Source organism: Andrena cerasifolii, chromosome 8 (assembly GCF_050908995.1).
Source record: "Andrena cerasifolii isolate SP2316 chromosome 8, iyAndCera1_principal, whole genome shotgun sequence".
Taxonomy (NCBI): Eukaryota; Metazoa; Arthropoda; class Insecta; order Hymenoptera; family Andrenidae; genus Andrena; species Andrena cerasifolii.
The window spans coordinates 9788564-9814603 of record NC_135125.1 but is presented as its reverse complement, the minus strand read 5'-3'; the positions used below and the strand labels follow the sequence as shown (position 1 = coordinate 9814603).

Genomic DNA, 26040 nt, shown 5'->3' with positions numbered 1-26040 from the left:
CGGAACGCCGTGTCGGACACGCACCGATCGTTTTCATTGGTCAGCGGAGCGGACAAGCGTGTGCTTGTAAACATTCCGCCGATAATTTAGCAAAAATAACCTATCGCGTCGACGGGTATCCAGCTGATTGTGAAATTTAATCAGGAGCGTGTGGAAAAAGGGCCCGGTCGAATTGGGGGACTGGTCGGATAAAGGCAGGGCGATTCGGGTTGATTTGGGTGAAAAAGAGCCGGAAGGTGGCGGATACGGTGAAGCAACGACAGCGCTATCTACATCGTTGGGACGAGCAAGCGTGGCTAATCAAAGCACCAAAAGGTAAGCCGTAAGGGCTGTTTATTTTTGGGTTTTCGTTCGTCCTGCGAGGCTTTTTCACGAGTAATGTGCTTCCTGGCCGTGTCGGACTGTACATCGTGCTTGAAAATCAGTTGACGAAGCAGCAATGACCACGAAAACGTAGGTGAATCTGCCGGACAGGCCGTAACGTTGAGCATCTTTGCCTAGTAAAGTGAAAACTCCATTTGTTCTTCCCCCCCTCGCTCTCAGCCTCCCCGCACCCCGCAGCCCCTCTTTCTGCCCTGCCGCGTGTATCTAGTTTCTCGTTGGCGCCTTTCTAACCAATTGCCAGGCGTGCACCGTGCACCGACGTGTGTATAAGTGTGGGTATAATATACCTAGAGATATATCGAGAACTTTTTCGCGCACGCAACTTTACGCATTTTACACGCGCGCACCCCTGCGCCTTTATACGCGGTGATACGCGGCGAACGTCTCGAGGAAGGAGAAGTATTTCTAGCGGTTGATTCTTTATTCACAGGAAAATGAGCAGCTCCGAGGAGGTATCCTGGATTTCGTGGTTTTGCAACCTCAGGGGCAATGAATTTTTTTGCGAGGCGAGTATGCTTGTTGTGTTATGACGCCTAAACGCTATCAGTATTTGCACGTTTCGCATCCGCCGATGGCCATCGCATATCTTTCGAGGTTAAAGATTTTTATGTTGTTGATATTTCCACGGGTGCCCCGTAATCCCATTACCGAGCCCAACGTGCTGCGGTTCCGCGAAACGGGAGCCGCGATTTCTGCATGAATCTAACGTGGCACGATTTAGCGTTAAACGCGGTGATCGCTAAACCCTCACGTTATTTATAAGGGGCGAATGTAACGTTCTTGCAGGTCGATGAAGATTATATCCAAGATAAGTTTAATTTGACCGGACTGAACGAGCAAGTGCCGCATTACAGACAAGCGTTAGATATGATTCTCGATCTCGAACCTGGTAAATATTTGTTGGCTCAATGACAGTAAATATCAAAATTATTTTCAAAGTCCCGTTCCGTACCGCAGATGACGATTTAGACGGCCACCCGAATCAATCAGAGTTGATAGAGCAGGCGGCGGAGTTGCTTTACGGATTGATCCACGCCCGTTATATCCTTACCAATCGTGGCATTGCTCAAATGATTGAGAAATATCAAGCCGGCGACTTCGGTCATTGTCCACGTGTATATTGTGAGTCGCAGCCGATGTTGCCATTAGGTCTTAGTGATGTTCCTGGGGAGGCAATGGTGAAAAGTTACTGCCCTAAATGTATGGACGTTTACACGCCCAAGAGCTCACGGCATCATCATACCGACGGAGCGTATTTTGGTACAGGATTTCCACATATGCTTTTTATGGTTCATCCAGAGTATCGACCAAAACGTCCAGCGAACCAATTTGTACCTAGGTAAGGATGCGACAAGTATCGTAAAGCTTTCCTCTCTTGCGACAAGAGTCGGAAATCCCTTTACAAGATACTCATCAAATATTTCTATTGAATCGTAATGTAAGAGCAGGATTTCCATATTCCAAATCATGTTAAAGAGACAAGCTTAATATTCTTTTTCAGGTTATACGGCTTTAAAATTCACCCTTTAGCATATCAGATTCAACAACAGTCTGCGTCAACATTTAAAACACCACTGCGGTCTCTTAATTACAATAATGGGAAACGTTAAGAGCATTATAATATAGTCTAGAACATTTTTTTCATTAATCATAATTCCTAATTTCGTCCCTAAGGATTAAATAAAATATTATTTTTTATATCGCTCTTTATACATCTTAGCAAGGCGCTAAAATGCTAATCGTTTTCTTTACCATCGACCGATTGCGAGATTAAGCCGCGACACTCTATGCTTTTCGGACTTTTCCACGGTATTTATAGTATGCCGAAAAGATTAAAGAGTGATATATCAAATTTTTAATGCTCGTTAAGCGCCATGCTCGTTTTTATTTCAATTTTAGTAACAATTTCTCCTTTCGTGTTGAAAATCATATTTGTATCGTTACATCAAGTCTTGTCCATTAAAGCAACAGATGAAATGCATACTTAGGATAATTATTAGGGTGTAAGGGAGCAGATGAGAATCATGAATAGAATATATCCGTTAGACGAATTTTTGCATCTCCGTGATTGCTGCCTTGTAGTTCCTACGCGCGAGGGAAGTCACAGGCGAGGATTGACCGTGAGATAGGGGGCAGGGGGGGTGGGAGGGGGCAGGTAGCACCGGATCCCGAATTCATTTTTCAAACAGAGAAAACGATACATAAATTCATCATTTCTTGAATGCCCTTTTAATTTAACGACGGAAAAAGGGATACGAGCGTGAACTAAAAAAGAAAAAAAAGAAGCAATTTATTTATACATGATTTATCTTAATAAAGCTCGGATAAACGAGATACGAAGTAAGTGTGAAAGCAAAGACTACATACTATTCTGTAAAATCTTCTTTTCTATCGCAGCTGTTGGAAACGTTACGCGGAACATTTAGCAAGCAGAAAGAAAATTCCATACACTTTCTGAATATGACATGTATTTAACGTGAACAGTACATATTTTAATATAGAAAAATAGAAGTCATTAATACAATTCTTTTTGTATTACGGTTATTATAAATGTTCAAAATTGTTGTTTGTATTAAATCGGATAAGTTGTGTATCATTAAACTTATTAGTTCTTTTTTAACAAGTATTGTATTTAAACTCTAATTTATTTAAAAGTAATATTTGCATAAAAGAAATTAAAGAATGACAATATTTCCTATTGCATTGTGTATTCAATTCTGAAACAAATTTTAAACAGGTCCAGCTTTTTCGATATAAATATTTCCATTATCGTGCTTTTCTATATATCTTGACACTATACTAAGTAGATGCGCGCATTAGAGTTTTTAAAAAAAATCTGACACTGAAAAACATTAAAAAGTACCTTCGAAATATCTAATTTTTACAATTTCTGTAAAGTAAAACGTAACTGTAAAGTCTAAGTGTATACAATCTCCGGAAAAGTTTGTGTTAATAAATAAGTTGTATTTTACGTTAAAAGCAGTCGTCATCTCTATTATTTAGTAGATGTCGAATATATGTAACAACAGAACGTAACGTGCTATGTAAAATATTAAGGCTATTATTTTCTATTTTTATTTTTACATCGTGGTGTAACAATAAAAATATTTTTATATTTATTTTAATAAATTACGTTATTTAAGTGTTTAACATGGATTGGACATTCATAAGCGCATTAAAATACGCGGCAATGCGGCTCCGCGAAATATCCCTAGCGCGGCGAACTTGCGCGGTGCAGCACTGCATTAGGGAGCCAATCAACGCGCGGTTGTAGAATTCGAATCTAGTGACGTAATCGAAAAACCGGTACGATACAAACATACAAAATCAAACAGTCCGGCATCGCAAAAGTCAACCTTCTGTTTACCAATGTTTCGTTGTAAAATGTGAACGTTTCTCGCGGTATCTGATAATCAGCACATTATGTCTCTACCGATACCTGTTACAGTTATCAGTTTAGTGCGAAAGTTGAAGTGATTTTCACAATTATATGTACGACGATGCTTTCTGATCAACAAGGGCTAAGCAGTTCTCGAGAGTTTTCGATAGCTTTCGCGAAAGAGAAAGTGATTCAACCTACTGATTCACTGTGTATCATATGCGTGTCGAATTACACTTTGCTTTACTGATCAGCGTGAATCGTTCGAAGTGTATTAGTCGGGAATGTCGGATCTGTCAACAAATGCCAGGCCTGCTTCGGATGGCATGGGTTATCAGAGTCGCACAAACTCGAGGCCAAAATTCCAACCAATACGCGTGAAGGAGTTGTTACACTATTATGAAAGCGACGACGATGAGAGCGAGGATAAAGCACAGGACTCTGATACGGAGTCAGACTCCGATGAGCTTCAGCCACTGCCCCAAGATGATAGCATCGAGAGTGGCCTCGATACGTCGGTGCCTTTGCTCGGTGAGACATGTAATTACGATTCAAGTGTAACTTGTGAAGCTTCACAGGTAAATGTTTCTTCGAACCCCAGAGAATCTCCTTTGGTGGACAATATCAAAGAATGCGAGACGAATAGCATGGTTCCCGAAGTGCATCTTTCTATACACAATAAGTGTAACGTGGATATTTACGATAAGAAAGTCAAGGACTCCAAACTGAACAATCGTAAAACATCTTGGTCCATTAACTTTGACGTTGATATTGGTGCTAAGTGCGAAGTCACTGTGCCGCAGACTTCGAAATTTCATGAAGATAAATCTGAATTAAGTCATGTGGAATTAAGCATCGAAAATACTCATCCACGAGAACATGTTCCTCAAAGCGAGGAGACAAATAGTCATGCCACCCATGTAGATGTTAAAAGACAATCGAATGAAGAGCAAGCACATAAAAATGATTTTCAGTCCATGGATCAACAGAAGCCGTGTAGAAAATCGATTAACAGTGAGTTTAAATCTGTCGCGAGTTGTAATTTACAGAATGGAAACGTGAAAGTAGAGATGCTAGAAGAGAGATTAATAACAAATGAAGAAAAAGGGCAGAACAAAAATATCTCTTCTACTAATAAATCATTGACATCTGATGTCGAAGCATTATTAAATTCTGTAGACCAGTTAGCGTTGCAGACTCCCTTAAAACACGCACCAGCTGGTTCTTTGCGTCCAGATCCTTGTTTTTCTCGTAGAAATATTGTTCAGACGCCACAAAGCAAATTGCCTGATATGTCTAAGAATCATGGATTAATAACTCCGTCTACGGTGTCGAACCACTGGTCTCAGAATAATGTAAAGCAAACGCCACTTCAAAATAAGAGTGCTAATTTGAATTTTATGCAAACTCCTAATTCCGTTTATTTTACATCGGGCATGATAAGGCACGAGACTCCGAGGTACGTAATAAAAATATCATGGGTGGGAGTATCTGCTACGACGAGTCTCTTAAACGAATATTTTTATTGCAGGTATTTGAATACGGAGGGTAAAGCGAGGCAGCCTTTAGCGGATACGGGAAGTTTTGCACAGAATAGTATTGCGAACAGGCGTTTGTTACAAGGCTCTCAAGTGTCTAAAGTAAACACAGTCACGCCTAAGCCCCAAAATAAGTTATCCAGTGAAAAATTAAATATCGAGACGAGCATGGCCAAGCAAATATTTAAAACGTCGGAAAATGTCGCGCAGTTGGAGTCGGACGTTAATGAGCAATTGAAGGAAAATAAATATACAAATGTGGAGGACAAGCAGGCGGTAGTAGAAAAGATAATATCAAACAGCACGCACGTTACCCATTCTAATAACCGTAATAAGGAACCCTTGAAATCAGTACAAAATGAATCTCAAAGTCAGTATCCAGTAGTTAGTAGTCAAAGCCAGCAGCAAGAGCCGAACAGAACCGTAGAAAGTGGGTCGAACGTGCAGTTTTCTATGCCATCTAACATCCTGAAATCGAAACAGAGTAAAAGTATTTTTGTAAAAGGAAAAGAGTATTTGATCTTGGGTAAGCTCGGTCAAGGTATGAGCGGGGAGGTTTTGAGAGTGCAGGACGTATCTTCCCCCGAGTTGCGTGCCATTAAGTGTGTTAATCTTAATTGTATGGACAAGGACTCGGCACAAGGTTGCTTAGAAGAAATTTCGATGCTACGTAAACTGCAAGCACCATGCGTCGTTAAGATGTTCGACTAGTAAGGGATTATTATTTTGTAAATATACATTCCACGTGCACTGACAGTTACATTCAAGTTTTCTACCGTAGCGAGATTAAGTTTCCCATGGTCTACGTGGTAATGGAAATGGGAGATACCGATCTCAGTCGCCTTCTAAAAACGATCTCGCAAGAGAAACAGATTCCTCTCACAATGATTCTTTATTATTGGACGGAGATGTTAACAGCCGTTAAACACATACACGATCATGGTAAGCATTTTAATATATGAACATTTCTTACAGTTTCGCGTTATGTTCGTATATTTTCAGGAGTGATTCATTCAGACTTAAAGCCAGCCAATTTTCTATTAGTACGAGGAAGATTAAAGCTCATAGATTTTGGAATTGCTTCTAGTATGAACGCAGACATGACGTCTGTTGTGAAAAACTGTCCAATCGGAACATTAAATTATATCAGTCCGGAAGCGCTGATGGACATTGGCGGAAATTCAGATTCTCCTACGCAAAATGTTAAATATAAGGTACGAGAGATGGATGTTATAAATCTGTACAAGTCTGTATAAAAATATACAAATATGTTTTTCCACAGATTAGTTTTAAGTCGGACGTGTGGTCGTTAGGATGTATTTTGTACAGTTTAGTGTATGGTCATACACCATTTCATCATGTCCGTTCGCAATGGGCCAAGGTGCACGCGATAACTAATCCGAAACCGAACATTCATTTCCCTGCAACTTTGCCATCGGCAGAGGGCGACAAAGCTATTCCGTCGCCGCCAGTTTTAATCGATGTGATGCGTAAATGCCTTCAGCACAATCCAAAGGCACGGCCCACGGTGGCCGAGCTTTTGCAGATACAATACGTGCCGGCTAAACAAGAGTACATATCAACATCGACCCCCGAAATTCCGGCAAACATTTTGGTGAAGATAAAGCACGCATTGAACGAGGACGAGTGGCGACAATTAATAGAGGTTCGGGATTATAACTTATTAAACTTTTTATATCTTCTTTACACAATACACTTGTATTATAAACAAAATAATTTCTTTTCTTGTTTAATTTTACAGTTTATTCTTTGTTGTTTCGTGTTCTTTAGAAATGATGATCAATGTTATTTTAATGTTCCAGGTTTTGGAGAACAGACGGTATACATAATACTATGAGAAATTAAGTACTTCTAATTATGTACATAGGTAGTTTATACATAACAACTGGCAATAATACATAGGGTGCTTATTCAAATGTACTATAGTAAACGATTTAATTATTTGATTATTGGTTTTAAAATATAAAATTGTATCGTGATACGATTTAATTACAAAATCCACTTATGCTTACCTGCGGGATGCTCGCTAAAGATATTGCAAATATCTTGAACAGACATTGCGTTTACGAATGAAACACTGGCGGTCTATTAAATTAAAATATCTTTCATTTTTTATTATCACACATTCACGCATACAAATGACTTCATTTAACAGAACTGGTACGCACTCACGAATGGCTATTGTGCTAGATAACAGCGTGATTGAGAATCTAAAAATACATATCTACATGTTGCTCGTGAAACAATGTATTCCGAATCAATTCCTTTACAATTAGTTTTAGATTTTTAAATAATATAAAAGTATGCAATATTCTTCGTACCACATTCTTTTAACGTATAAAAAAGAAGAAGCGCGGAAGGTTCATCATTCCCTTCGCGTTCTCTTGTTCATCCAAAGTACTGTTTTCAATCTCGTAGCGATGCATATTGCACAATATGCACACGTAATGCATAACTTCAATATCGCCAGTCAGTGCATTGTCGTTAGCTGCCAATATTGAAATAGTCTTTCACCTTTTGGTAAAGCCATGGAGTTCGGTCTCTCGAACGTCAGCATGATGTCTTTCACCTTGTTCTTTAATTCACGATCGAATAAGTGGCCGCCGGTGCGCTCCAAGGCGGATGCCATGTCGTACTCGACGGAGGGGAGAGGCTCGCGAATGAACCGCGCGGCACTGGCGATACTTGGCACGATGTGCCACTGCAGAGCTTTGATCTCCCACAGACTGCTGAGAAGAGCGTTGCTCAACAACGGGTCCCGCTCCTCCATCAGGAATGGATCTCCAGCACCGTTATTCTCTTCCGAGGAAATCTCCCCTTGCGGATGATCGATCAGACGTTTCAAGCCAGGATGCCTGAGCAGAAGGTTCCCGACGAATAGTAAAATAATAAGAATATCTTCGGGCGGCGCGACCAGAGTTAAACGCGCCAATCGCTTCGCGAAGGCAGCGACTAGCGCTTCTGGTAAGTGTCTGAAAAGAGATAGAAACAAACTGGGTCATCTGGCTATTTATCGATAGGTGCCGCAAGGTATCGCCGAATACTTACGTCGAACTGAGGAAAAGATCGGACAAGTAAAACAAACGGGCTTTGTACTTCGTGTGAAAAATTTCCGGCTCGAACATGGAATAAAGTTTGGCGAAGATATTGGGATATTCCAGGTTGTGTTTAGTAACTAGTAGAAACACGCCTTGCAACGCGAGTAAACCAATAGGCCCATCGGCGTCCAAGGAATCCATCAGGAAATCTGTTAGTAGGACAGGCTTCTCTAAATGTGGCATTACTCGTTCTAAAAGCACTACTAATAACTGTTTATGTAACTGCGGAGTCAATTCCCAGTGCATGACACAAGCCCAGACTTTATTCAACGCGCGCCTGGCCCCCGCTTGGTCCCACACAAAGCTCTTAGTATCTGAAGAAGAAAAAAAAACAAGATATGAAATGCTCGAGGAGTTACAACTGCTGGTACGAGCATAATCACGAAATAGAAAATGTTTCCTCACCTTGCTGTGGACCGCATAATAAATTTTTATTTTCAGATATATCGTTCTCTAAAACACAAATTAAACGCATTGTATATAAAACCCAGCAGAGACTGTATCAGAATTTACAATATTCGAGCTCCCTCGATTCGTACCTTCGGATTCCTTTGGCAGTGGTAATTTGTGTACAAGTTCGAGTAAATTTTTTATGTATACTTCGTGCGGCTGCCTCTTCGGGGTGAGAGAGGGAAGACATTTCCAGGTATAATAAAGAGCATCAGGGTACTCTATGACCTCTTGAAATCTAGATATTAAAGCGGCATTGTCTTTTTCCGGCGATAGCAAGCTCATCAGGATGGGTTTCAACCGATGTAGCGGAAAGTAGTATCCCAAATTACCGGTCGGTTCCAACGGATTTTTGCCCTCCTCCGCCATGAGCTTTAAAGCGGTAGTCAGAGCCTGTAGCTGAACGTTGGGCCGACACTTTTCTATAGATAGAAGTATCTTCTCCCATGTCTCCTCGTAACAGTTCCTCAACCAATTGACGTATCTCGCTTCGGGACTTGGCTCTGTTTCAGAAATCTTATGGAAAAACTGTTCCGTGTCCCCATATCTTTACAAAACCAAAACTCTACATTCATTATAATCACGTTTAAGCTTTGTGCCCAAGCAGATGGTTCTCACAAAATATAAACGTGCAGGGATACACGTACCACGATCATCAGTAGGAAGCTCGTAGGAACATGTACATGTTGTCAAACAACTGGGATATGTTCGAATAGTTAGGCGTACCTGATATCGTCAGCGTTATCGTGCGCTCGAGATACATGTCTCCTCTTCTCAAGATCTCCACGAATATCGTCTCTATCGTGAGCAGGCAGGACGAGGTAGATTCCTTATAGAGGGTGATCAAGAATTTTAGTAAACGACATAACCTCGGGAGGCTCGCGTATCCCGTGTGTTTGAAATTGATCTCTGAAATCGCACTTACATCCCACTGAGCGATTATGTCCACTAAATTATTCGCATGTTTCCTCGATGCTAGAAATTCCTGTGCCCTTTGCCTTAATAGTTTCGACGACATCTTCTGGCTGGAGGAAGCGCCGGGAAGATCTGCTGCGTCCGCCATCGTCGTGCACGGAGAATTTGGTAATGGCAGAAGCTTAGATATCAAAAGGCACCGTGATCGTATTCTCCTTCGTATTTTTATTTCCGTCTTCAAAGGACCGTGCACCCCCTAAGTTCGGGATATCTTGAAAGAAAAAAACGGGAGGACCGCGTCCATCTGCTGTTGTTCGCGGCGGAACGAGTAGACGAGCTGCATCGTCGGTACTATTATTCATATCATTCTGCTCGTTCGGTTAACATCTCGAGCTCTGCAAGACTTATCATCGATGCATGCAAGCACACGTCGCATATACAAATTTCAAGCTCCCTTACGAGACGAGTGAAAAAGCAACGTGCACGTTTCGTCTACAAGGCCGCGAAGCGAGTAAGGTTCACTTGTTGGAGGGTTTAATATAAGAACACGCTGTAAGTAAACGTTGCGTAGTATTATTATATTCACACGCGAAGGATTTCGTATAAATTAGCATGTAACGTGTAATTCGAAGCATAATTCGTAGAATTGTAGGTTATTGTTCGCGGTATTTACTGCTCGACGCACCCTAACCTCTAAGCGTGATAGATTGCTTTGCTAGGATATTGGCATTGAGACGCGGAGGGTATAATCGAATTTGAATTAGTTTTGTTAGTTCAAGTCTATCGTCTTTAATATCGCATAAAAGTAACAGCGAAGCTGGAAACTTGTTTCGCTTTAATTTAGTTCGCTGTTAATATATGATCACTGTGTAGATTTCTTATTAATGTTTAAGAATAACATTATTCTAAGTGATGATTTTTTATTCGCACCTGGGCGAGATAGAAAATGCTAGAAATTACGTGCAATGACCGTCTCGGTAAAAAAGTTAGGGTCAAATGCAATCCGGACGACACTATAGGTGATTTAAAGAAATTGATAGCCGCCCAAACAGGAACGCATTGGGAGAAGATTGTTTTGAAGAAATGGTACACAATTTTTAAGGATCATATAAAGCTACAAGACTGTATCCTTTTTACATTAAATATATTTCCCATGTTGCACGTACAATTCTGGATAATTCTCAACGCTTCTTCCTTAACGTAGCAATTTAGATGAAATTCATGATGGCATGAATTTAGAACTCTATTATCAATAAGTAATTAATGTTTACTGCTGAATAAATTAACGTTAAATACGAACACAATAATAACAGTAACAGTAACTTTTATATTTAAGCGTTTCAGGATTTTATATCTTACAATAATAGTTAAATGTACAATGTATATAATAGCTATACAATAAACAAACATGCACAGCAACGGTACAAATAATCCGATTCCATACCGTTGCTGATGTTTACGCCGCGTAAACTTTCCTGCTCGTAACTGTTACCTAACATCTAAACATCGCTACAAGTTTTTTTTTACAAATATAGCCTTTTTTGCACTGCAAAATGTGAGATTTCACATTAATACTTTGTAACCAATGTTTTCAAATTGCTCGGCAAAACATTTAATCTACGTTCTTTGAAACTTAGTTATATTACTGTAAATTTATCACTAATTCAACGTAGGTGTACTACATTAAAAAAATACGCGAGTATTGAAAGTAACAAAAAAGAAAACATGATCATTTAACTTATTCTCTAGCCAGCTTTAGATCCGCCGCAAGATTAATGTGGCCTCTTGAACAATTTCTCTGTCCTGTTTACTGAACTTTCAGGTTCCAGCGCGATTCTACCTCTGTTGCTTAAGAAGTCTCTTATGTGTTGCACTATCAAATCTATCGCCACTGCAACAAAATATAAAGTATAAATAAACGATCGAAGATTGCTCGTCCAACGACAGGGAATTGAATTTCTTTATTATTACATTTTACAATCTAAACAAAATGGTATATCAAATTACACGATAGAAACTATAGTTGTCCTGTATAATAACAACATAATTCTCAGTCGGGTTAAATTGATTTGAGCATGCGAGACTAGAGAACTGAATAAAGAGATTAGCACCACATTGGATGACGCAATTCAATGTCTTTGAACATGGCAGTATCTGAATAACGCACTGCTTTAAATCAAATATATCACATGTTGAAGGATTATGCTCACTTAAATCATTTTATATAAAATTTCGGTGTGTGTTCATATGGATGCGCAAAGCATCGAGAAGTTGCTATAAAATAACACGGTATAAAAAATCTAAAATGTTCAATAACATGCGGAATTGTACATACACACATACTTACAAAGGTTCTTACATGTAAATAATACTTAAATCTCTCTTTCTCTCTAATATATATTAGTCGTATGTGTAAATTCATGTGATCATACAAGATCGGGATTACAATATTTGAAAAGGTACTTTGTAAAATCATGCAGTACGTCCACATTTTAGGAACAGTGTAAATTCAATTTAACCCCCGCGCGAGGGCCCCAGTGGATGCACACATATTTAAAAGCAATGCTCTCCGTTGCTTAGTATAAATGTAATATAAATACAGTTTTGTAAGTATAGAAAAGACGTGTTAAGTATTTGGAAAGAAAAACAGAATAAGGTCCAAGGTTACTGCAAACTTGATTACACACAAATGTATGATATATATATCAGAACGTGGTGCTTATAAGTGAGCATATCATGCTTAAATCATCTGCTGAGCGTGTTGGATGATGTCGAGGTACGCCTATGTTGGTAGATGCATGGATGCTGCCCGGATGAGTTTTCAGCCTTTTTCAAACGCAAAATGTCCCAGATGTGGTGCACTATAAGGTCTATTGCCACTGCAAGCATACAACAACCAAACCATGTACGTTTTCATATATGACCTTAATTCTCGCACTAACTTAAAAGACAGCTTGTTTCGGCAGCCTTTACATACCAGGCAGCACCCATGAATAGCTATATAGACACGTACAAATATAGAGAATAAAGATTTAAGCTGCCTTACTATTTCAGGTCTGCACCTAAATTATGTTAATCGACATGCTTCTGTAACGAGCGATGAATCTTAAGCATTTACGTCCGTACGAGTGGAATTAAAATCACGATTAACTCTTTGTGTCTCATAAATTAGGTGCAGGGCTGGATGAAAATGAATCCAGGTTATGACATAATGCAAATTTATAATAAAAAAGTTAATGCTTGTTATACGTTTAATGCAAAAAAAAAAGTGGTAAAAAAGTCCAAAATGTAATACTGTATGTAAAATTGTAGCCTTGCGTACAATTCATATATATTGTGGCAATGCTACGATATACCTATATTATCTGCGCCCCTTGGTATAATGACATCCGCAAATTTCTTTGTAGGAAGACAGAACTCCTCAAAGGCGGGTTTCACAAAATTCATATACTGGTTTAATACATAATCCAAGTCTCTCCCCCTTTCGTTTATATCCCTTGGTACTGTGAGAATAATTCAGAATAAATTCCAACATATAGAGGTGTATTAAGGAGTCAGTAAAGCCGTGTTGTTACCTCTTCTGGCTAGTCTGATATCTGAATCAGTATCCACAAAGAGTTTCATATGAAACAGATCTCGTATTTTGGGGAAATAGAACACTAAGATCCCTTCGAACAGAACTACGTCAGCTGGGTAGATCGTCGTAATCTGATCTTTTACTCTGAAACCCAAAGGTACGATTAGCATCGCATCGTAACACGTGGCTTGTAATTTGTAATGGCAAAGGTACATACAAGCTGTTTGTCCTGTAATCGTAAGCTGGTATTTCGCACTTCACGCCAGCCAATATGTCCTGTAACGTCTGGAGTATCAAATCATTATCGAAAGCGTCGGGATGATCGAAATTGAATTGACCCTTTTCAGCTTTCAGCTTCTCGGCTGGCGTTAGGTCTCGATAAAAACTATCTTGCGAGATACAAACTACTTGTCGTTTCATGTGATCCATATCTACTTGCCCCAGTTTCTCCATTATACGTTTGCATACGGTAGACTAAAATCACGAGGAGAATGCTAATAATTGTGAATCCCGCGATCGATTAATAGATCGAAGAACCGCGCAGCTTTCGGATTACACGGTTCTCTTTCATCGAGGTTAAGCGGTACGAGAATTGCGTTGGTTCGTAGAATAACATGTAAAATTGATCGAGCCGTATTAAGAAGGTGTATCGAAGTGTTACTCACTTTGCCACTAGCCGTGCCGCCCGAAACTCCGATTAGAAAAGGTGTTTTACTTTCTAAGCCGTTCAGTTTCCCAGTGATACCGAAAGACATCTTCCGCGGTGTGACGATATTCATTGACATATCTGCCATCGTGGAAAGTTCGCTTGTAAGTTCCGTATTTGGACAACGAATTTGCTTCGAAGATGATGCTGAAGGAGCAGTTAAGCGCGTGACACTGATCAACCTACCGCTAAGGCTGCCGATGGATATGCAACCACACAACCTGATGCAAATCATTAAATGCGATCGCGCGCGCGCGCGCGTTACCGGTAGTTTCAATTACTTATAGAGGGTGTTCATGTTGTCTGTTTCCATTATTTCTCTTACTAGACGAACGGTACGAGCCACGTAATTGCACGTAATGATGGAGAAGAAATCTAGCTGTATTTGTGCAAGGAGAAGCTTAACTCGAATTGCTATTAGAAGGTCGGAAAAAAATGAAAGTTTTGAAAGTGATAAGAGAAGGAGTGATATCACAAACGTGGTATAATAATCGTATGTGTATATAGTACTTACCTTGTTTATGCTGTTGCTTCTTGCGAGTGGTTCATATGGACTTGTTCCAAGAATAATACATATGATATGCCTAAAGTAATCGTTTTTAACGCGAAGATTAATATGTAGCGGGACAGTTATATCTAAAAGTTTCTAGTGGCGTCTAGGAGTTCGAATACAAACAGTTCATTTTCTATTTTTACCACACAGTAGTGAGACTTAACTTTTTAACTGATGACGATCACTTTTTGCGTTCAGATTCGCGTGGTTTCGCGTTAAAACAAGTACACGGAGTGCAACAGAGTCCAAGCAATTCTCGGACATCAACCTTAGTCACACAGGGAAAGAGCCACAATCAAAGTTATATAGGAGAGCGCCTTACAGGCGAATTTACACGGTTCACTTTGGATGGCTCTTTCACTGTGTGTGTAAGGTTGGTGTCCAAGAATTGCTTGCGCAATTTGCGTCGTCTCCAATGCGTAATCACGTTTTTCATAGAATTATCGATCCTCCGCAAATAATCGATGTATTTTCCGAATTGCGACTAACAACACAATCCTGTGGCAACCTTCATTCTGCATATTTCGTGTACGATTGATTAATTATTAACAGTTACTGGATACAGTAATCCTCTCTGTCGTCATTACCATAATATTCGCATTATTCAGTTTCATCGCTAGTTTCTCACGATAATTTTTGCACCTTTGGAGTTAAGTTCGCAGACGTAGATCCCCGGCAATCTCCAAATATATATTTCGCGTAATGACAAAGTATTGTACACTTTCGAACGTTTCTTATGAGCGGTCGCGTTCTTTCCGATTATCCTTTGAATTCAAACGCCGGTAATGCAGATAACCTTGCTCCGTATATTCTCACTTTTAGGAGTAGAAATTCTCCTCTCAGGCTCTCGTACCCCTTTTGAGTTCAGGTATCAGTTACTAATATTGTACGAGCACGTTCGAAAAACTGGCAAGGAAAAACCTTCGAGAAGCACAACGCGCTCTACGTGTTTATGAGTCCTGGCAATAAACTTTTCCTCGTCCTCCGTTTCGATCTCGCTTAAAACCTTCCAGATGTGCTGCTCGCTTCGAACCCACATGCTTATAATAAATCTTTTCACTACAAAGGATTTTGAATTACGCTTTCACATCAAAACTTGACATCCCTATGTCGTATAGCTAACTTCACATAACACACAGATTCACACCAGCGGAGAGCGCAACACTTTACTTGCTTATTTAATTGTCAGTAAAGCCTCGTTCAAATTAGTCAAGTTTAATGGTTTCAAGTCGCTTGAAATCAGTAAACGAACCTGTTATTCACTTCACTTGAAATATCCTTTCAAGTTTCAAGCGAAGTGGAGAGTGTTCTAACTTTTCTTGCCTTGAAATAATACAACTTGAATAGTGTGAACGTACGTACAAGTGTGAACTTAAAGTCACGAAGCGACTTGAAGCAGTAAACTTGACTAATGTGAACGAGGCTTAATAGTCCCACAGTTCCCCACACCACGCGCTACAAAGTGATCTTTAAAATGCTTCTTAGATAGATAAATAAATAAATATCTGTTCTATGGAAGTAATGTGTGTTAGCAGGATATTATATACTTTCAAATATAGATATAAGTATGCTCGTAGTTGACATAAATCCGTAAGCCATGAATAAACGTGAATACATTTTCGAAAGCCTTTTCGAAGCAATAAGTAAACAACAGTATCGTTAAAAGTGTTTACATAATAATTTACGGAGCCTCCACCGACGGCCCCTAACCGCAGATCATAATTAAATAAATAAATAAACAAATGGTATATTTTTGTACGTAACCTCCTTTTCAGCGACCTGTGCTAGCACTAAGTAATTACAGATTTCTCTTATTTTACAATTAATTTATCAACTTTCAATGTCGAGTCCTAAGTGTAAACCTTTAGGCTACCTTTGCGTATAACATTTAGCATTGTTCTATTTATAAATGATTCGGCGTTAGTGTTTTTAGACACGGTCGCAACAAGTGTCAACTTTCAATACCGTTTCGAAAGTAATTAATAAGTTAATAACATTGTCGTCGAATAACCATTACAAATCGAATCACAATATTTGCGAAAAAGGATCGGTCGATCGAATGTGCTGCGTGAAAATTCAAACTGGGGTCTCTTTTCGTCGGAAAAGTGCCCTAACCGGTTGAATTGCACGTGGTCGGATTCTGTTCTTTTAAAATCGATACATATTCTACAATCTACGTAGTAGAATAATTACGCGTGTCCTTCAAGAGTCAATTAAATGCTACTGGATGTAAAATTGCGTTTTGCATCTGGAGTTTAGCATTCAGCAAGTAAGCAGTGACTGGTTCTTGTGCCTTGTGCTTATTTACATTTGGTAACTTGTTCTTGTGATTACAGCTTTTATATGTACTACTCTCTGATGTTCCTCCTCTTATCACCTTCTAAATGGTTACATAATATAAATGATTATAGATGCTTACTGTATGGGGAAAAATAATGCAGACTAGGCTAATCAAACGTTCCGCTTGCACACTAGCAAGTTACGAGGTAACGTTGCACGAAGTTCATCTGTATAGTTATTTAAAGTTATTGTGAATTTCTAGATATTCTTAGTAACTTAAACAACCATGGAACACATGCTTAATCATAATTTTTATCATAGTACTTCGTACAAGGTACAATTGGATGGTTGTCTGCTTCGTGTGTAATAAAATGATTGAAGGGAAAACAACGTAGTAAGAAGTAATAGAACGCACTGTTTATATAGGATATATTATATTTGCAGGCTGCTATGAAAGCATTGAATAGTTTACAAAGTAATGCCAAGTATTTAAAGTTAGCAAGCCAAAGTAACTGGGACGATTCTTGTAAGCTACATGAAACGGAAAAGTATTTGCTTAGGTAACGAACCTTCTGCATACCCTGCTGAAACATCAGTACGCACTTTAAAGAAATCTCGTTAACATGATTCTTACAGATCTGGTATTACGCTCGAAAAGTTGGACACTTTGTCCATTATACATGTAGCTGGTACTAAGGGGAAGGGTTCCACTTGCGCGTACACAGAAGCTATTTTACGCGAACACGGTTTTACTACAGGATTTTACAGCTCTCCGCACTTGGTTACCGTGAAGGAACGCATAAGAATAAATGGAGAGCCGATAAGTCAATTGTGCTTTAGTAAATATTTTTGGGAGGTGTATAAGAAGCTGGACGATGCAAAGGAGGACGAATTTGATATGCCTACATACTTTAAATTTTTAACAATCTTAATGTTCAACATATTTTTAGACACGAAGGTCGACGTTGCTATAATCGAAGTTGGAATCGGGGGGCTGAAGGATTGTACAAATATCGTAAGAAACCCCGTCTGCACGGGTATAACAAGTTTAGCGTTAGATCACACTAGCTTATTGGGAAACACTCTTGAGGATATAGCTTATCAGAAATCAGGAATTTTTAAGCCGCAAGCTGTTGCATTCACTGTTGCGCAGCAACCTCAGGCTCTCGGTGTGTTAAAGAAAAGGGCAGTGGAAGTAGGTTGTACATTACTTATCGTTCCTCCTCTCGCAGAGTATACGTGGGTAAATCTTTCCCCGATTCTGAAGGCAAGAAGTAACGTTCAGGAACAAAATGCATCTTTGGCTATTCAACTGGCCACTGCGTGGCTATTCTCTGAAGCTAATAAATGTTCAACTGTTACACACAATACCGCATATATCACTAGGCTCTGCGATAAGTATAACGAAAACATTGAAATAAATTCGCCTATAGAGCAAACACAATCGGTAGAGATTGTGTCCATGGATAAGATTGCAGTGGGTTTATCGTCTTGTAAGTGGTCAGGCAGAATGCAAATTCTGAGAAGTACTGTTGCTGATTTGTTCCTGGACGGTGCGCATACAATCGAAAGCATGGAATGCTGCATTTCTTGGTTCATCGACGAAAGCGGTAAACGCAATGGGAAGAAGATTCTAATCTTTAATACTTCTGGGACTAGAAATTCAGCCAAGCTATTAATGCCTTTAAAGTCTTTGCGCTTTTATAAAGCATATTTTGTACCAAATTTTGCGGGGATTGAAGATGTAGACGACGCAACGAATTGTCGTTTGATGGAGGAACAAAGGCTTAAGTGTAAAAAGAACTGCGACGAATGGGGATCGGGTGCGATATTTGCAGATAGTGTTTTCGAAGTACTACAAAAGGTGAAAGAAGATTCCGAGGCAGAAATGCAGTATAACAATAACGAGAAATATCAAATTCTCGTTACAGGGTCGTTGCATTTGGTAGGTGCGATCCTCGCCATCGTAGACCCAAATTTAACCATGACCACGCAATTTTAATACGCCCGTTCGAAGGTATTATGCATTTCATGACATATAAATGACGAAGATATTTGTATATAAACAGTAGAATTATATATTTAGTAATCGTGGTAACAATAACTGTATCGATTCACAATAATATAGTTAATGGGACATTGCATTGCTGTATCAACGACAACGGCAAAGTGCTCATTAATATTTTTTTTTTCCTTTTCTTAACAATACTTTTTTGTACTTTAGTATAAATACATTTCTTTCTTGTAAAACTATGCATGAAGTTATCCATAAAGTTATAATAATTTGTACACATGAAGAGTGAGTGTTATGTACGTTCGCGTACCGCACGACAGAGAATGTGTGATCCTAAAATCAGTGTGGGGGGGGGGAAAGAATGCTTAAAATATTTTCGGGCGGTAGTCCAGCTCTGACTCTGCCTCCGTGTCGGATAGACTTAAGGACACACCAGTTCTTCGACGTAGATGATTCTCGTCTGGACTCTGAAACACGCACAAGATATATACGATATATTTGTACATGTATTAAATGAAACGTACCAATGATTTCCATTGCAAGGAGCAATAAATCTATATATTTGATTGGAGAGCGCTTGTTTCCCTGTTCACTACGCGTATGTATAATAGAGATCAGTACCTGGTCGAGAATACCGGCAGTGGGTTCAGAGGCATAGCCTACTTCTTGAGCATCTTCTTCTAGATCTGCCTCGTATTCTTCGAGCTCATCTGTGTCAGAATCAATATCCACATCTACGTAACGGCTTCCCCTAGAGACTTTACACACCATTTGAGCCAAATCTGTGAAAGTGTAGGAGGATAGGGAATGCTGATTCGAAGCCTGGTGCTTTGCCCGTAACGCTCGCGCGCTTTCTCTATCAGCATTGAATTGCGGCAGAACTCCGGCTTTCGACTGCCCTTCGAAATACGTTTTCCCTGGAAGCGTGGAATTAAACGACGCGTTACATACACGCGCTTGGGCCTTACTTTTCATACGCGCGCGCGCTTGGATAATAATTACCGTGATGATAGCCGACATCTTTAATCTCGTCAAAGTTAGCGAACTGAAGAGTCTTGTATTTATCTATAGGTGGTCTGATGTATTCGCAGTAGTCAGAGTTCTTCACCTCTTCCAATTGCCGTACGCAACTCACGTACGCCAATCTTGATTGTATGTCCGGCAGATTTGGGACTTTGACGGGCGTTGCGAAAGGGTTCCATCGCTTCCACAGCAGCCACCAACCGGACAAAGAGTCCCCGTAGTTCGTTAGATCGGTGTCGTCCTGCGACCCGACGTCAATGGCCAGGATGTGATGCGCCCCTTGCCTCAACATTTCGTCAGCTTAAACAAACGAGTGATGGATGTATATGTTAAGAGCCGATCGGAATAGATACGCTGTCTCTATGATTAAATTTATACTGATTGTACCTGGCACGTTATTAACATAACACCCATCGACCAAAAGATGCCCGTCAAGAGTGTCGCAAATAGGAGGAAAAACCCCCGCAATGGTCATACTGGCTCGAATGTATCTCCATAGCAAACCTGAGTTGACTTAGCTATTCAGAATTTGACAAATGCATCTTTTATCAACGGGAGTGAGCTTTTACATCATTTCCGGATTTACGTGATTCGTTTGCCGAATTCCAATGAATAAGTCTCTGTGCTTATATCAATGAAAGCGGGAACGAATGGAATGGGCTCCGTTCGTTCGTTCGTTGATATAAGGTGGTTGACAATGTCCAGGTAATTTTATAAAATTAACAAAAAAACATAAAGCTCTCGAGAGTGTAGGCACGCTCGATTTGAAATATTCCTCGGCACATATGTTAATAGTAGATTCTATGTAGATAAATAACGATAGCCTCTTGTATAGCGCGAGGCAGCAATTGACGCGCTTTTTTTTCTAATGTTACGCTCAAATTACCTGGAAGGTTATTGACGTACCCGCCGTCGAGCAGGAGATGGCCATCAACTGGGTCACACATGGGTGGCATATAACCGGACAAAGACATCGAAGCCCGAATGTACCGCCACAGCGAGCCTAAACACGATGAAGTAAGTTCTTTAATGTATGTTCGACAGGGTCCTTCGGTACTTCTAGAATCTTTCATATAGGCCCTTCGTCATCTTCGTTCGCACAGTTGCTCTTCGAATGAAAAGGAAATGTAATTTTCACCTTTGCCAATGAATAAAACGATACAGAACGGAGAGTACGTCAACAATGATTACCCAGAAAGCTCACTCCCGCTGTTCAAGCTTATTGCTACCATAGTGTGTTACAATAACGCTTGTTCAAATTTAGAAATAAAAATTCTCGGATTAGAAGCGTGTCTACGTGTTCTACGGATTTCACCAAACAGCGAGAGAGTTTCCAGTTAGTTAAAGCTGAACGATTTCAATTTTGTATCACAAACGCGCGCAGCCAATGCAAAACTGGAAACCGTCGATGCTTTAAGAAATGTTAAATTTTCCTTCGTTTCTGTATACAGACCGTGCGTGTGGGTACGCATACAAGAGTCAGTGATGTCTGTGGTGATGGTGAAGTATGGTAACCAGAGATCCTCTATGTACGTATCGCCGAACGTCGCTTGAATCGTTTTGTTAAAATCTTTCCCAGAGAACATGGATGTGACTGGGTACGTCAAGTCCAGTATTTGCCTCCACCATTGCGTCATTTTCTACATGGACCATAGATGTAAGTGGAAGCCGAAGACGAGCGGTATCTTTGATTCCAGGGTATTTACCTTGGACCATTCGCGAGCTTTCTGCGTTGTTGTCGTAATATTTTTCTCCATGCACCATAACGCACCCATTAACGCCCCGATACTAACTCCGCCGACCATATCTATGGGTATGCCGGCTTCGATAATCGCTTTGAGCATTCCTACGTGGGCCGCGCCTCTGGCGCCGCCACCCCCGAGCACAAGACCAACGGACGTGCCGGTTAACCAACGGGCCAGTCTACTGAAATCGCTATGTACATTTGGTTCCGACATGAGTACTTTGGAATACAATTCGTTCTGGAAAGCAATGTCATCGGAATTACTCGAGCGCCTCTATTAACGTATGTATGTAAAACTCGTGTGTCTTACAATTCTATATTGAGATCTCCTCGTGAACATTCGTTTAGGGCATTGAATATGGTGATGACTAGATATCCAAGATCTCATGTTCAGCCACTCCACGGTATTCGTAGGCCGTTGCCCGCTCTGCTCCTTGTGCAGAAGTACCAATTCCTTTTGCGTTCTCATTACCAGCCGCTCGATTTCGCGCTCGGTTCTACCTATGGAAGGAGGCCTGTCTCCCAAGCCCACGATTAGAATACAATCGGCTTGTCGGACGCATCGCTGGGTCCACAGCGTGTACGTCGAGTCGCACTGGTACAGCGAGATTCGGTGCTGATCTTCTTGCTGCGCCAGCCACGATGTTAACCGATACTCGTTCGCGGGCTCCATGATAGTGCTACCTAGTATCTGTGGATGGAAAGGGAACCTATAGTAAGTGTACAATTAAATTATGAAAGTAGTGGACTTCGATTACTTACTTTTCGAACGACGTCCGAAGTAAGTCGTAAACACGGGCCGATAGCGCATAATGAGTGGTATAATTCGAATGTAAATGCAGTTAATGGCACGTCGTCGGATACTGGGACTATAGCAACAGTTGAGAAGTTCACTTGGGCTGGTCTTGTGTCGACTGTCGCGGCGGCCCGTCTGCGACGTAACGTAAGTACACTCACGTAGAACGTAGAATCAATCATACGAGTAAAGCTAGTATAATACTCGAGGCACTTACTGTGTGTCACTACTACCATTCTTTTTGTGCGCCTGTTGCCAGGTCCCGAGTATACGGTGCCCCAGTAAATTGATAAGCCTGGTAACTACTATCGGGTACCGAAGCTTTATAACATTAAACAATCCTTCGGGAAGTTTAGCTAACTCCGAGTCTCGGACTGCCATCACCGTGGTCGATCGTGGAGTTTGCGTGACCATTTCTACGATGCCTACCAAGTCCCCTTTTCCGTATTCCGCAACGAGCTCCTTCTTCCCGTTCGTGTACGTTATCACCGACCGAAGTCGGCCGCTTAATACGATGAACGTTGAATCCGATTCGTCTCCTTGCCTGTACACGGCCCTTCCGCTCTCGAGAAACAGCCAGTCGAGAGCAAAATCGACCTTTTCCAAAGGAATACAGTGGAAAATTAGTATCGACTGATGCGCTGATGCACGAAATTGTACGAAGTATTAGTACCTGTCTGACGAAAGGGCTGAGCCTACGAACCACCGAGTTAGCTACGTGTAATACAACAGTCGGCTGCTCTCTCATAATAGCGAAGAATGTCGATTTACTAAGAAGCGCTATGCGACTAGCGTGCTTTGCTCTGATAGTATAAAAAGAGGGTTCTCCAGTCAATACTGCCAGTCCTCCAACAATTTCACCCTGATGAGCGCTGAACATGTGAACTTCCTGGCCCACATCTCTGCCTTCCGAAACGCGCTGGCTGACTATTAACGAACCGGACACAACGTAGACGAGAGCTACGTCCTGAAAGGAACAGCGGTAGAAATATTAGTGCACGCGAATTTAAAACTTGCGTGAGTAACGTACGAGGTAATATTGTACGAATCTTGACCTTATGAGATTCTTCCTTCATCAAATAAGTTCCAGCTGGTACTTCTCTAATTTGAACCTTGCCGTCTTTGAGCACCGCATCGTCTTCTAAACCGAGCTCCCTGACGAACGCTTCCGTAGCTATTTGGACGAAGTGTGCTTCGTCTACTGGCTGTTGAACTGGTTCGATAGTAGTCGACCGTTTTTTAGTTGGATGCGAATTTCCTGTGTGCACAACGTCGGGCTGCGATCCATGTTGCGATGTCAGAGGCGAGGAATTCGACCAATGGGAATCGGGCTCTGACACCATGTCTACTGTAGCCTGACCTGATTGCGGACTTAAATTTTGATTTTTCCAATCGGGATTAGATATTGGCCTATCGCAAAACAAATTAAAATCGTATTCGTCGCTATTAAGCTATTTCTTCTAACTCACCGTCGATTTATGACTATAGGTACAGACTGAGGGCTAGTTAAAGTAGAAGTATCCCTTTGAAATACTTCACTTGCATCGTGCTGTTCCGACGAAGTAGCTACAGGTGCGCTGAATTGATTTTCCGTGTTTGGAGCATTAAAATTTTCTTTAGTCCTCGATCTGACCGGTGATCCAGAAAATGGGCTTTGCTTCTTTTTGTGTGTTCCTTGATTCACTAATTCCGCGGATAATCCAAGGTATTGGTGTAAAGCAGTGAAGGTAACTCTTTGCAGGCGGACCATAATGACCTGGATAACTCGAACAAACGCATCGGGGTGATCTTGAAATACCTAGGAACATTATAATAGAAACTCTAACATTTAGTCTTCTCTTTTTCTGTCGCGCTGAATAATTAGATTATACCTCTTGGAATGCACTCATCGGTAACTTCACTACTATAGAATCTTCCACGGTTCTAGCAGACACCGTTTTATAGGTACTCGTATGCCCAGTAAGTACATCCGTGAAGCTAAGAAGACTAGTCACCGACTCCCCCGTTTTCACTAGCTTCAATGATATCTGGGCACCATCGGGCCCTGTAATATAAACATTAACCAGGCCTTGCTGCACGATAAATAAATTCGCGTCCGGGTCTCCGATCTTGAATAAAGCGCATCCTGCTGGTAAGCACATTATCTCCGTGTGCTTGCACAGTTTCAGGAATACGGGTTTCTCGAAGTGACCGAATACTCTGATACTTTGCAGCATGTACAAAGCATCCGGTGGTACTCTGTCCCCAGGGCCCAGATCTTCTTCTAGATATTCAGCAGGTGGTTCCAAGACCTATTCGAACAGAAGAAAGAGATATAAGTATACGGCGGGCGCCTAGAACTAGAATGCTGAATACGAGGTTCCAGTACTTTTAGTTGCTGGGGTGCTGTCTCTTTTTTCAGCTGCAATAGCCTTCGCGCGAATCGCATGACAGCCCTCCTTTTTTTTCCTTGCCCAGTCGAATGTACTTGCCCGCTGATGGATTTTACCTTGCGCAACATCTTTCTTCCATAAAAGAGCACCTTGTCCCTTTTCCTGAACCTGGGCTTGCCGGTGCCCACTCCGACGAATTCCTTTACCTCTGGAAGGAACTCCTTGTTCTTCCATTTTCGAAGGATGATGATAGACACGATCAATATGATCAGCAGGGCTGATGTCACTATTAAAAACAGGGTCCTTGATGTTTGGTATTCTGCGATCAATCTGCCGATCCATCTCGAAAAGATGTACGATCCTATGTTCTCGTTGCATTTATTAAACAGTTCCACCACCTAGAAACAACAATAGCCGTTCAGGCATAAAGAATACGTTACGACGCTCCTTGACATTAGCATCCACTTGGACGAAAACATGTTTCCACGTACGCTCGGTCTTGCATTCTAACGCATGCACGAGTAAAAAGATACAAAAATAAAAAAAAGCGTATAAAATACGAGAAGTACAACCTCCATAGTGAGTATTCATTTCTTCCATCAGCCCGTAGCAGGATTTTAAACGAGGGGGGCGCGTCACAGAGCCATAAGTAAAAAGTAACGAGAATTCCGGGCAGATGAATGGAAACAATGAGCTCGTTTCGATGTATAAAAAAATGATTTATCTACATTCAACTAATGACCTTTGATACTTCGCTCGAGTCACCCAGCGCCATTTTAGTCGCTCTTAGATTCTTCGGACTTACAAATCAATTGCACCGTTTTTACGCATATATATAAAACGGGTTCTGCACATTTCGAAATTGGAAAACGTTGCTGCATAATGCGTCACCCTTTCTACCCGAGTGGCACCAAACCGCAACACTTACAAAACAGTATATTCGAGTTATGATGCAGCAAAGTTTCATCGTTCATGTAACATTAATCCCAAGGCATAGGTATCATTCGAAACGAAGTACATAATATTTCACTTAAAAGGAATAAAATAGTCAGGATAATTAAATAACTGTTCTCTTTATTATCAGCTAACTACTAGCAAACATACTCAAAAATTCAGAGATCGTACATACTTCAATCATTCACACGAAAGAATACACATACTTCACAATAAAAACAATTCTCTAACCACAA

General features: G+C 40.7%; 9 protein-coding genes across 27 annotated transcripts in view; 5 read left to right on the top strand and 4 right to left on the bottom strand.

The window, feature by feature from the left end:
• The first annotated feature begins 170 nt into the window (after window positions 1–170).
• On the top strand, window positions 171–2082 carry Ckiibeta (casein kinase II subunit beta). 4 transcript variants are annotated; one of them, XM_076817724.1, is made up of 5 exons: window positions 171–315; window positions 815–890; window positions 1171–1273; window positions 1342–1723; window positions 1886–2082. In XM_076817724.1, the coding sequence occupies exons 2-5, from the start codon at window positions 819–821 to the stop codon at window positions 1992–1994; spliced, it is 666 nt and encodes a 221-aa protein (XP_076673839.1). In that variant the 5' UTR covers window positions 171–315; window positions 815–818; the 3' UTR covers window positions 1995–2082. The 4 variants fall into 4 exon arrangements, with proteins under 4 accessions (XP_076673839.1, XP_076673836.1, XP_076673835.1 ...); XM_076817721.1 differs by having other exon boundaries at window positions 1324–1723; XM_076817720.1 differs by having other exon boundaries at window positions 313–453.
• A 1073-nt stretch (window positions 2083–3155) lies between these two features.
• On the top strand, window positions 3156–7301 carry Mps1 (dual specificity protein kinase monopolar spindle 1). Of its 2 annotated transcripts, none has more exons than XM_076817609.1 (6): window positions 3156–5222; window positions 5295–6011; window positions 6083–6243; window positions 6304–6515; window positions 6584–6967; window positions 7125–7301. In XM_076817609.1, exons 1-6 carry the CDS (start codon window positions 4048–4050, stop codon window positions 7149–7151), a joined length of 2676 nt encoding a protein of 891 aa, XP_076673724.1. In that variant the 5' UTR covers window positions 3156–4047; the 3' UTR covers window positions 7152–7301. The 2 variants fall into 2 exon arrangements, with proteins under 2 accessions (XP_076673724.1, XP_076673723.1); XM_076817608.1 differs by having other exon boundaries at window positions 6277–6515.
• A 424-nt stretch (window positions 7302–7725) lies between these two features.
• LOC143371954 (nucleolar complex protein 4 homolog) lies at window positions 7726–9933 on the bottom strand. The gene is made up of 6 exons (XM_076817663.1): window positions 9796–9933; window positions 9597–9699; window positions 8960–9373; window positions 8826–8873; window positions 8371–8734; window positions 7726–8294 (listed from the first exon to the last, which is right to left on the bottom strand). Exons 1-6 carry the CDS (start codon window positions 9931–9933, stop codon window positions 7793–7795), a joined length of 1569 nt encoding a protein of 522 aa, XP_076673778.1. The 3' UTR covers window positions 7726–7792.
• Window positions 9934–10196: 263 nt separating this feature from the next.
• Window positions 10197–11278, top strand: Ubl (Ubiquitin-like protein 5). 2 transcript variants are annotated; one of them, XM_076817735.1, is made up of 3 exons: window positions 10197–10337; window positions 10729–10909; window positions 10998–11278. In XM_076817735.1, exons 2-3 carry the CDS (start codon window positions 10732–10734, stop codon window positions 11039–11041), a joined length of 222 nt encoding a protein of 73 aa, XP_076673850.1. In that variant the 5' UTR covers window positions 10197–10337; window positions 10729–10731; the 3' UTR covers window positions 11042–11278. The 2 variants fall into 2 exon arrangements, with proteins under 2 accessions (XP_076673850.1, XP_076673851.1); XM_076817736.1 differs by lacking the exon at window positions 10197–10337 and adding an exon at window positions 10522–10654.
• On the bottom strand, window positions 11093–15303 carry Uck (Uridine-cytidine kinase). 4 transcript variants are annotated; one of them, XM_076817704.1, is made up of 7 exons: window positions 15049–15303; window positions 14583–14652; window positions 14028–14482; window positions 13580–13836; window positions 13361–13506; window positions 13142–13288; window positions 11715–12664 (listed from the first exon to the last, which is right to left on the bottom strand). In XM_076817704.1, exons 3-7 carry the CDS (start codon window positions 14301–14303, stop codon window positions 12531–12533), a joined length of 960 nt encoding a protein of 319 aa, XP_076673819.1. In that variant the 5' UTR covers window positions 14304–14482; window positions 14583–14652; window positions 15049–15303; the 3' UTR covers window positions 11715–12530. The 4 variants fall into 4 exon arrangements, with proteins under 4 accessions (XP_076673820.1, XP_076673819.1, XP_076673823.1 ...); XM_076817708.1 differs by having other exon boundaries at window positions 14028–14289; XM_076817705.1 differs by lacking the exons at window positions 11715–12664; window positions 15049–15303 and adding an exon at window positions 11093–11676 and having other exon boundaries at window positions 14583–14873.
• A 1031-nt stretch (window positions 15304–16334) lies between these two features.
• Window positions 16335–19486, top strand: Fpgs1 (Folylpolyglutamate synthase 1). Of its 4 annotated transcripts, none has more exons than XM_076817667.1 (4): window positions 16335–16890; window positions 16958–17235; window positions 17346–17461; window positions 17538–19486. In XM_076817667.1, exons 2-4 carry the CDS (start codon window positions 17188–17190, stop codon window positions 18901–18903), a joined length of 1530 nt encoding a protein of 509 aa, XP_076673782.1. In that variant the 5' UTR covers window positions 16335–16890; window positions 16958–17187; the 3' UTR covers window positions 18904–19486. The 4 variants fall into 4 exon arrangements, with proteins under 4 accessions (XP_076673782.1, XP_076673781.1, XP_076673779.1 ...); XM_076817666.1 differs by having other exon boundaries at window positions 16336–16934; window positions 17033–17107; XM_076817664.1 differs by having other exon boundaries at window positions 16337–16890; window positions 16958–17107.
• On the bottom strand, window positions 18956–20456 carry LOC143371968 (neuropathy target esterase sws-like). Its single transcript, XM_076817709.1, has 4 exons — window positions 20326–20456; window positions 19918–20238; window positions 19537–19832; window positions 18956–19382 (listed from the first exon to the last, which is right to left on the bottom strand). The coding sequence occupies exons 1-4, from the start codon at window positions 20411–20413 to the stop codon at window positions 19281–19283; spliced, it is 807 nt and encodes a 268-aa protein (XP_076673824.1). The 5' UTR covers window positions 20414–20456; the 3' UTR covers window positions 18956–19280.
• An 819-nt stretch (window positions 20457–21275) lies between these two features.
• Window positions 21276–22355, bottom strand: LOC143372433 (neuropathy target esterase sws-like). Its single transcript, XM_076818577.1, has 3 exons — window positions 21993–22355; window positions 21645–21920; window positions 21276–21578 (listed from the first exon to the last, which is right to left on the bottom strand). Exons 1-3 carry the CDS (start codon window positions 22353–22355, stop codon window positions 21276–21278), a joined length of 942 nt encoding a protein of 313 aa, XP_076674692.1.
• A 9-nt stretch (window positions 22356–22364) lies between these two features.
• Cip4 (formin-binding protein 1-like Cip4) overlaps window positions 22365–26040 on the top strand; it is a 39292-nt gene continuing 35616 nt past the window's right edge. For all 8 annotated transcript variants that reach the window (XM_076817625.1, XM_076817629.1, XM_076817627.1 and 5 more), the window contains exon 1: window positions 22365–22625. In XM_076817625.1, the coding sequence (XP_076673740.1) occupies window positions 22380–22625 (246 nt within the window). In that variant the 5' untranslated portion in view covers window positions 22365–22379. The remainder of the gene's footprint in view (window positions 22626–26040) is intronic.

What these genes read in the sequence shown, in the direction of transcription:
- Ckiibeta (XM_076817719.1), top strand. An exon ending in GCAATGAATTTTTTTGCGAG is followed by an intron (nt 891 to 1,170) that starts GCGAGTATGCTT and finishes ACGTTCTTGCAG; the next exon opens with GTCGATGAAGATTATATCCA. An exon ending in GCGAACCAATTTGTACCTAG is followed by an intron (nt 1,724 to 1,885) that starts GTAAGGATGCGA and finishes ATTCTTTTTCAG; the next exon opens with GTTATACGGCTTTAAAATTC.
- Mps1 (XM_076817608.1), top strand. Translation starts at nt 4,048, where the DNA reads ATGTCGGATCTGTCAACAAATGCCAGGCCTGCTTCGGATGGCATGGGT. An exon ending in ATAAGGCACGAGACTCCGAG is followed by an intron (nt 5,223 to 5,294) that starts GTACGTAATAAA and finishes TTTTTATTGCAG; the next exon opens with GTATTTGAATACGGAGGGTA. An exon ending in CGCAAAATGTTAAATATAAG is followed by an intron (nt 6,516 to 6,583) that starts GTACGAGAGATG and finishes GTTTTTCCACAG; the next exon opens with ATTAGTTTTAAGTCGGACGT.
- LOC143371954 (XM_076817663.1), bottom strand. Translation starts at nt 9,933, where the DNA reads ATGGCGGACGCAGCAGATCTTCCCGGCGCTTCCTCCAGCCAGAAGATG. An exon ending in ACTGCCAAAGGAATCCGAAG is followed by an intron (nt 8,874 to 8,959) that starts GTACGAATCGAG and finishes TTTGTGTTTTAG; the next exon opens with AGAACGATATATCTGAAAAT. An exon ending in ATTATGCGGTCCACAGCAAG is followed by an intron (nt 8,735 to 8,825) that starts GTGAGGAAACAT and finishes TTTCTTCTTCAG; the next exon opens with ATACTAAGAGCTTTGTGTGG.
- Ubl (XM_076817735.1), top strand. Translation starts at nt 10,732, where the DNA reads ATGCTAGAAATTACGTGCAATGACCGTCTCGGTAAAAAAGTTAGGGTC. An exon ending in TCATATAAAGCTACAAGACT is followed by an intron (nt 10,910 to 10,997) that starts GTATCCTTTTTA and finishes GTAGCAATTTAG; the next exon opens with ATGAAATTCATGATGGCATG.
- Uck (XM_076817704.1), bottom strand. Translation starts at nt 14,303, where the DNA reads ATGATTTGCATCAGGTTGTGTGGTTGCATATCCATCGGCAGCCTTAGC. An exon ending in GATTACAGGACAAACAGCTT is followed by an intron (nt 13,507 to 13,579) that starts GTATGTACCTTT and finishes TTTGGGTTTCAG; the next exon opens with AGTAAAAGATCAGATTACGA. An exon ending in TATCAGACTAGCCAGAAGAG is followed by an intron (nt 13,289 to 13,360) that starts GTAACAACACGG and finishes TTATTCTCACAG; the next exon opens with TACCAAGGGATATAAACGAA.
- Fpgs1 (XM_076817666.1), top strand. Translation starts at nt 17,033, where the DNA reads ATGCTTACTGTATGGGGAAAAATAATGCAGACTAGGCTAATCAAACGT. An exon ending in GCACACTAGCAAGTTACGAG is followed by an intron (nt 17,108 to 17,345) that starts GTAACGTTGCAC and finishes TTATATTTGCAG; the next exon opens with GCTGCTATGAAAGCATTGAA. An exon ending in ACGGAAAAGTATTTGCTTAG is followed by an intron (nt 17,462 to 17,537) that starts GTAACGAACCTT and finishes TGATTCTTACAG; the next exon opens with ATCTGGTATTACGCTCGAAA.
- LOC143371968 (XM_076817709.1), bottom strand. Translation starts at nt 20,413, where the DNA reads ATGACCATTGCGGGGGTTTTTCCTCCTATTTGCGACACTCTTGACGGG. An exon ending in AGATGTCGGCTATCATCACG is followed by an intron (nt 19,833 to 19,917) that starts GTAATTATTATC and finishes CCACGCTTCCAG; the next exon opens with GGAAAACGTATTTCGAAGGG. An exon ending in CTGCCGGTATTCTCGACCAG is followed by an intron (nt 19,383 to 19,536) that starts GTACTGATCTCT and finishes TGCGTGTTTCAG; the next exon opens with AGTCCAGACGAGAATCATCT.
- LOC143372433 (XM_076818577.1), bottom strand. Translation starts at nt 22,355, where the DNA reads ATGGAGCCCGCGAACGAGTATCGGTTAACATCGTGGCTGGCGCAGCAA. An exon ending in GGAGATCTCAATATAGAATT is followed by an intron (nt 21,921 to 21,992) that starts GTAAGACACACG and finishes ATTGCTTTCCAG; the next exon opens with AACGAATTGTATTCCAAAGT. An exon ending in AAGCTCGCGAATGGTCCAAG is followed by an intron (nt 21,579 to 21,644) that starts GTAAATACCCTG and finishes TGGTCCATGTAG; the next exon opens with AAAATGACGCAATGGTGGAG.